The sequence below is a fragment of the Pan troglodytes genome, chromosome 17, assembly GCF_028858775.2.
Source record: "Pan troglodytes isolate AG18354 chromosome 17, NHGRI_mPanTro3-v2.0_pri, whole genome shotgun sequence".
Classification (NCBI taxonomy): Eukaryota; Metazoa; Chordata; class Mammalia; order Primates; family Hominidae; genus Pan; species Pan troglodytes.
The window spans coordinates 19,291,526-19,299,211 of NC_072415.2; the positions used below are offsets into that span (position 1 = coordinate 19,291,526).

The window sequence follows — 7,686 nt, forward strand, 5'->3', positions numbered from 1 at the left end:
CTGCAACCTCCGCCTCCCAGCTTCAAATGGTTCTCTGCCTCAGCCTCCCGAGTAGCTCGGATTACAGGCGCCCGCTGCCATGCCCGGCTAATTTTTGTATTTTTAGTAGAGACGGGGTTTCACCATCTTGGCCAGGCTGGTCTTGAACTCCTGACCCCGTGATCCACCTGCCTCGGCCTCCCAAAGTACTGGGATTATACGCATGAGCCACCGTGCCCAGCCGTCATTCTTATATTATTATTTCCTAGGTGTCTTTCCTGAAGACTATCTTCCGGTCTCTAAATGGACATGATGGATCCACGGATGTACAGCAGAGAGCCTGGAGGTCCAACCGCAGTAGACAGGAAGGTATGGCTCTGTTGGAGTCCCCATAGTGTGGAAATGAGTTTGCCCTGGAAAGGGAAAGAACAGCTTCTTGACCTCAGGTTTCTCACCTTCTCCTCTCCTCACTCTCACCAAGGGCTGAGGTCCATTTGTATGCACACAAAGAAAAGAGTTTCTTCCTTTCCAGGAAATAAAATTGGCCTGAAAGACCTTGTGACTTTATGGAGATATGCGGAAACAAAAGTTAGAACTAAACTCCATAAGATGAAGGTGACAACGAAAATCAACCATCACGACAAAATCAGTGGAAAGAGGAAGACCGCCAAAAAACAGTAAGATGTGCCTTGACACAAATACTGTTGTATGAACCATGTGCCAATCAAAGTAGACAACTGTAAAGTCCTTGAGAATATTTTCTACAATATTTGTGGCAAATTCAGTGGGCTCAAAATTGAGTTTGTCCTTTCTGCTTCATTAGTTTCAGCTGTATAATTCCTTTCCCTTCCTACATTCTTGTTTGTAATTTTTTCGGGGGAAGAGGAGTTGCTAGTACTGGCATTGGTTTTCCTTTCTCTCTCTCTTTTTTTTTTTTTTTTCTGAGATGGAGCTTTGCTCTTGTTGCCCAGGCTGTAGTGCAATGGCACAATCTCAGCTCACTGCCTTTTGGGTTCAAGCAATTCTCCTGCCTCAGCCTCCCAAGTAGCTGGGATTACAGGTGCCCACCACCACGCCCAGCTAATTTTTGTATTTTTACTAGAGATGGGGTTTCACCATGTTGTCCAGGCTGGTCTTGAACTTCTGACCTCAGGTAATCCACCCGCCTCAGCCTCCCAAAGTGCTGGGATTAGAGGTGTGAGCCACCACACCCAGCCTTTTTTTTTTTTTTAATTTTGAGATAGAGTCTCGCTCTGTCGCCCAGGCTGGAGTGCTATGGTGCAATCTTGGCTCACTGCAACCTCTGCCTCCCAGTTTGAAGCAATTCTGCCTCAGCTTCCTGAGTAGCTTGGATTACAGGTGTGTGCCACCACATTCGGCCAATTTTTTTTTTTTTTTTTTTTTTGAGACAGAGTCTCACTCTGTCACCCAGGCTAGAGTGCAGTGGCATGATCTTGGCTCCCTGCAACCTCCGCCTCCCAGGTTCAAGCTATTCTTATCCCTCAGCCTCTTGAGTAGCTGGGACTACAGGCATATGCCACCATGCCCGGATAATTTTTGTATTTTTACTAGAGGCGGGGTTTCACCATATTGGCCAAGCTGGTCTAGAACTCCTGACATCATGATCTGCACACCTCGGCCTCCCAATGTGCTGGGATTACAGGCGTGAGCCACCGTGCCCAGCCCAATTTTCGTATTTTTAGTAGAGACAGGGGTTCACCATGTTGGCCAGGCTAGTCTTGAACTCCTGACCTCAGGTGATCTGCCTACCTCAGCCTCCCAGTGTGAGCCACCGCACCCAGCCTGGATTGTTGAATTCAATGCTTGGGTCACCTCCAGATTCATTTTCACAGTCTTTCATGTTTTGGTCATATTACATTGTATTTTGCTGCCATATGACTGATCTCTTTTTGTTAAATGTGAGATACTTGTTAAAAAATATTTAGCAATGAATTGAGGCCTAGTGGCATGTTATCTTGCTGCAGAAGAGATGGGAGTCTACTTCCTGGGGATGGTCAGGGGTCCTCCATACAGGCTGCAATTGAGGTTGTCAGCGCAGGCTCAGTCCCTACAAAGGCCAGGGTATTTCCTGTCCACCTCTATTCTGATGTGTGACTCTTCTGGGTCTCAACCAGAGCCAGTGGACTTCAGTATGGGTCGCTTTCATTGGCAGACCCTCAATCCACTTGTTTTCCATCTAATCCCACGCATGTGTGCAAAAGCTGCTCTGCTTCTTTGCATCTCAGTAGTTCCTTCTGGAATTCAGCAATGAAACTCAGGGAAATGGGTTCCAAATGCGAGGCTGACTTTCGTCCTGGGTTTCCTTCTTCTCCATCTTCACCTCATGTCTGTTTACTGCCACGTTAGCAATTTGATGTATTCAATCATGGGTTTTATATTCTGTTTGGTGTCCCCCATTGTTCTCATCGGAGATCAGAAGCTTCAGATGCACTTATGTCAACTCAAGAGTAGAATGCTTCCTTAGCTTCCCTCCAGAGTCAGGTTTTGTGTTTCTAGTTTCCAAGCGCACAGCAGGAGTAGTGATGTCCTCACTGGCTTCTCATTTGCATTAAACTGTGAGCTTCTTTAGCATGGGGACAGGACCCTGCTCCCATTGCATTCTCAGCACCTCACCACACACTCCTTGTTGGAGGCCACGCCAGACAGCATGTGCTGAAGGATGCCCTGTGGTCAGAAACAAGTTCATTAACTTTCTCTTTGAAGTGTTTTCGTCCCTGTTTCCTAGCATTCTGGGAATTTTACACATCCTTCCTATAAAACCAAGTATCAGGTGAGATCCTTAGGATCAGGACCATGAATCAAGTGGTGTGAGGGCAACACAGCAAACTTACTCTTTTTAGGCCATTTCCTTTTTCTGCCCTCAATCTCTGTGAACTGAACCTTGTTAAAGTCAGTCAACACCAGGGTGGATGGTTTGCAGTTGTCACCTATTTTCAGGACATAACACCCTGACTTAGGAGCCATTCCGATCATTTCTAATTCAATAGATGCGCCCAGCATTCAGATTGCCTTTTCTCTCAACCAGGATCTTTAAAGTCGATGACAAGAGTTCCAGTCCTGAATGATGGCAAAGTGCAATAGTGAACTGCGGGGTTAATGACACCATATTCTGGAAGGATCTCTCTATGGCTGATGGTCTCAGTTCCAGCATCAGCCTCTGAGAATCAGGTCTCACACAGGAGGAGTCAGATGAGGAGCAATCCTCTGCTTCCGATGGAGTTAGTTGTGATGAGTTGGTGAGGTCTGGTTTTTCACACTGAACTAAAATGGTCTTTCGCTGTGTCAAGCACAAGACTGACCCCAGAGACACACATAGTGCACCTCATAGAAGCTTTTAATAGTCTTCATATTTACTAAAGAATAGGACTAACTATGGAATGATGAAGATGAGCTGGAAATGACAGGTGACTTGCCAGCAGGCCAGAGTGTGATTTTTTTTTTTTTTTTGTCCCTCAATGGGAGGTGTCCATTCTCCCTTCGGTTGTGAGAATCAGTTGGTTCATTTATGGGAAGGTTGCAGGGGGGATCTTTGAATCACAGCCTTCAGATGCCAGAAGGGCAGAGGGAATCCCACACGGGCTGGTGGATCATGTGTGTGCATTTCTCTCCCTTCTAACCTGAGGAAACTAAGCATGAAAGAATGTGAGCACGCAGAAAAGGAGAGGCAGGTATCAGAGGCAGAGGAAAATGGGAAATTGGATATGAAAGAAATACACACCTACAAGTGAGTTCAGAAACTGAACCCCACCGTCTTGGGAAACGCCCATTGGAGTGTTGTTTTTAAACTTTGTACAATGTTTAGACCCAGTAAATGCAGAAATAGAAACAAATGGTCAGAAGACATATCGTCAGAGAGAGAGAGAGTTCACAAAACAGAAAACAAAGTACCTTAATATTTACCAATGACCAAAAGATGTGAAGCAGCAAAACGTCTCCTGACCCCATTGCCAGCTAGACTGTGTGGAAACTCGGTTCATACCAGCCATTCTAGGGGTGGGGTGAGTTGTTGTCATCCTTAGGAAAGTGTGTTGTTGTAAGATCAACCACATCCTTCAAAAAGACTATGCCTGTTTATAAGCCCAGCTGTTTCTGCCCTGTGAAACACGGTAAGGATATTAATACAAAGAGAATACAGCTTTATGATAAAAGATGCTCAATGAAGGATGAATTAGGGATATACTGAGAATGGGGAAGGAAACTATCATCTCAGAAGTCAGCAGGCAGTAAGCAAGAGGAGGAATCAATATAGCAACGGTTTGGATCAGACCGTACAGTTTTTTTGTTTTCGTTTTTGTTTTTGTTTTTCTGAGATGGAGTCTCGCTGTGTCACCCAGGCTGGAGTGCAATGACGTGATCTTGGCTCACTGCAACCTCCGCCTCCCAGGTTCAAGTGATTCCCCTGCCTCAGCCTCCCGAGTAGCTGGGATTACAGGTGCCTGCCACCACGCCCCGCTAATCTTTTGTATTTTTAGTAGAGACGGGGTTTCACCGTATTAGCCAGTATGGTCTCAATCTCCTGACCTCGTGATCCATCCGCCTCGCCCTCCCAGAGTGCTGGGACTACAGGCGTCAGCCACCGCGACCGGCTCAGACTGTACTCTTATAGCCATCTGAAATACGTTTTCTAGGTAGAGATAGATTGTGTAAGGGTACAGTTGGGAGGATAACAGAAACGTGGCAGATTATTTAAAATCATCCTGAAAGTGGTGCTTTATCTGATGAAAGTGATTGTAATCCATAGGAAAATGTTTCAACGTGCACAAGAGTTGCGGCGGCGGGCAGAGGACTACCACAAATGCAAAGTAAGGAGCTTCCTCCCCGCAGTTGCAGGATAGTTCAGTGCTGATGCAGATGATGCCACGGCCCTTAGACTCTCTCAACATTCAATTTCTCATGTGTTGGCTTTTTCAGATCCCCCCTTCTGCAAGAAAGCCTCTTTGCAACTGGGTAAGTTTATTTGTTTTCCTTGCTTTTGGACATAGTCTGCCAAGTCAGGACATGGATACATTTTTCTCCCTACAGCTCTGTGCTCAAGCCCTGCAGAGGGAGATGGCAGAGAGAAAGGCTGCCTACAAGCATCACAGTCCCATCCCTGTTGGTAACCGTGTTGTGCAAAAACACCTTCATCCCCACCCAGTGGGGCCCCTGATCTAATATTCAAAGTGTCAGAGGTTCCATATTTGTAATAGCAAATGGGCCCTGACTGTAAATTAGTGAAGAGTGAATGTAACTTATTACCCACAGGGACAATTCCAAATGAAGGCCTTAAATGATGCTCAGCTAAGCTGGTTCTTACGTGGCCTCTGTACCTTCAAAAGCTGCCGAGTCCTATGATTACACGTGATGGGACTTGTACACTTGAAGTGAAACACAGTTTTAAAACTTGCTTTGTTTAGAATTCCCACCTCATTTTTCCATGGACAAAAGTATTCTTTATGTCCTAGTGCACTTACAATTTGGTATTACCTGGGAGTGAAAAGAAATATTACAGCCATGCCTAACTGACTTCTTGAAGTAAGATTGTTCTGTCAGAAAACCCCCTCCCAGTTCCCCTGCAGCTCTTCAGGAATCCACATCTCTCCAGAGCTCTTTGTTCTCATGGGTGGCACCTCCAGAGTGAAGAAGATCCTTTGTCAAGAAGGGAAACAGAGGGGAAATGAGAGGGTCCTGCAGGCAGAGCTGGAATCAACTTCCACTCTGCCTCTTGCAAGCTGTGTGACCCTGGGCACAATTTCTCCTTCCTCTGGAAACCTCTGTTTTCTTAGATTTGGAGCAGGGTGGTCACACTGACCTTGCAGAGTTCTGAGAATCAGAGACAGAACATAAAAGGCCTGGAAAACATTCTCCAAAAAGAAGCTGCAAGATGTGTGGACAATGGGCTTTTCATGCCTCTCTTACTGTCTGTTGACCTGGTGCAAGAAACATGCTCTGGTGATGGCTGTGAGGGAGGAATGAGGATAGACATAGACACTCCTGTGTCTCAAACATGCTTCTTTATTACTCTGTTATGACTCTGTCTTCCCTGGGGCAGGACCCCAGCCTGCCTACATTTGCAGACAGACACAGTGGCATGTGGAGACAACAGTGTGTCCCAATGACTTTTCTTAACTCCCCAGCTGTCGGCAGTACTCAGTGGAAGGGTGATATTATGACACTGATACTGCTATTTTGAAACCTGGAGGATGGAAAGGTGCAAAAATCTATCACCAGCAACAGAAGGTGCAGACCGTGTTGGTGGCAGTAATTTTGTCCATCAAATGAATATGTGTGAAAACATTCCCTTCTTCGGCCCTACAGGTCAGAATGGCGGCAGCGGAGCATCGTCATTCTTCAGGATTGCCCTACTGGCCCTACCTCACAGCTGAAACTTTGAAAAACTGGATGGGCCGCCAGCCACCTCCTCCAACTCAACAACATTCTATAACCGATAACTCCCTGAGCCTCAAGACACCTCCCGAATGTCTCCTTCATCCCCTTCCACCCTCAGTGGATGATAATATCAAGGAGTGTCCTCTTGCTCCTCTTCCACCCTCTCCTCTTCCACCCTCAGTGGATAATCTCAAGGAGTGTCTCCTTATACCGCTTCCACCCTCTCCTCTTCCACCCTCAGTGGATGATAATATCAAGGAGTGTCTCCTTGTACCGCTTCCACCCTCTCCTCTTCCACCCTCAGTGGATGATTATCTCAAGACTCCTCCCTTAGCTACTCAGGAGGCCGAGGCGGAAAAACCACCCAAACCCAAGAGGTGGAGGGTGGATGAGGTGGAACAACCACCCAAGCCCAAGAGGCAGAGGGAGGCCAAGGCGACCTGGGCAATAAGAATAAATCCGTGGGTCGAAAAAAAGAAAAAAATCAAAAAATAAAACAAAACCCACACTCCTAAAACAAACTAACAAAGAATAAATAAATAACATAAAAATAAAATAAATACTGCAGTCCTTATGTTATTGCTTTGTTTCAATATCCGGTATGATTGCCTGAGGGACCTGAGGTTTTTAATTGTAGGGTTTTTTTTTTTTAATCTTTAGAAGTGGTTGGTTATGTAAAATATTATTATTATTATTATTTTTTTGAGACTGGGTTTTGCTCTGTCACCCAGGCTGGAGTGCAGTGGCTCGATCACAGCTCACTGCAGCCTCAACCTCCTGGGCTTCAAGCAATCCTCCTGCCTCAGCCTCCCAAGTAGCTGGGATCACAGATGTGTGCCACCACGCCTGGCCAATGTTAAAAAATCCTTTAACTTTTTTTGTAGAGATGCACTCCTGGACTCAAGCGATCCTCCTACTGGTCCCGACCACCAGCCTCTTTCTGATAAACATTTACACTGTTTATTATCTGATGCCATTTCTATCTTCTTCCTTGTCATCCAGACATCAAAGAATTAGGTTTCTTCAGGGTTTTCTTTTTCAAGTCCTCATTGTTAAAGATCACTCACATTAGGGCCAGACACCATGACTCATGCCTGTAATCCCAGCACTTTGGGAGACCAAGGCGGGCAGAGCACTTGAGGTGGGGAGTTTGAGACCAGCCCGGCCAACTTGGTGAAACCCCACCTCTACTGAAAAAAATACAAAAATTAGCTGGGCATGATGGTGCATGGCTGTAGTCCCAGCCACTTGGGAGGCTGAGGCATGAGAATCGCTTGAACCCAGGAGGCAGAGGTTGTAGTGAGCCAAGATCACATC

At 46.1% G+C, this 7,686-nt stretch overlaps 2 protein-coding genes across 2 annotated transcripts in view; both read left to right on the plus strand.

Moving 5' to 3' along the window:
* Positions 1-374, plus strand: part of LOC129135431 (uncharacterized) — a 32,841-nt gene extending 32,467 nt beyond the window's left edge. The window contains exon 8 of the mRNA XM_054672364.2: positions 249-374. Coding sequence (XP_054528339.1) covers positions 249-374 — 126 coding nt within the window. The remainder of the gene's footprint in view (positions 1-248) is intronic.
* Positions 375-462: 88 nt separating this feature from the next.
* On the plus strand, positions 463-6,929 carry LOC101058364 (nuclear pore complex-interacting protein family member B9). Its single transcript, XM_024350968.3, has 4 exons — positions 463-656; positions 4,742-4,802; positions 4,912-4,947; positions 6,298-6,929. Exons 1-4 carry the CDS (start codon positions 478-480, stop codon positions 6,862-6,864), a joined length of 843 nt encoding a protein of 280 aa, XP_024206736.3. The 5' UTR covers positions 463-477; the 3' UTR covers positions 6,865-6,929.
* Positions 6,930-7,686: the final 757 nt, after the last annotated feature.

Excerpts from the sequence above, each read along its gene's own strand:
- LOC101058364 (XM_024350968.3), top strand. The coding sequence starts at position 478 with ATGCACACAAAGAAAAGAGTTTCTTCCTTTCCAGGAAATAAAATTGGC. Across the intron at positions 657-4,741 it reads AGGAAGACCGCCAAAAAACA|GAAAATGTTTCAACGTGCAC; the intron begins GTAAGATGTGCC and ends TGTAATCCATAG. Across the intron at positions 4,803-4,911 it reads AGGACTACCACAAATGCAAA|ATCCCCCCTTCTGCAAGAAA; the intron begins GTAAGGAGCTTC and ends TGGCTTTTTCAG.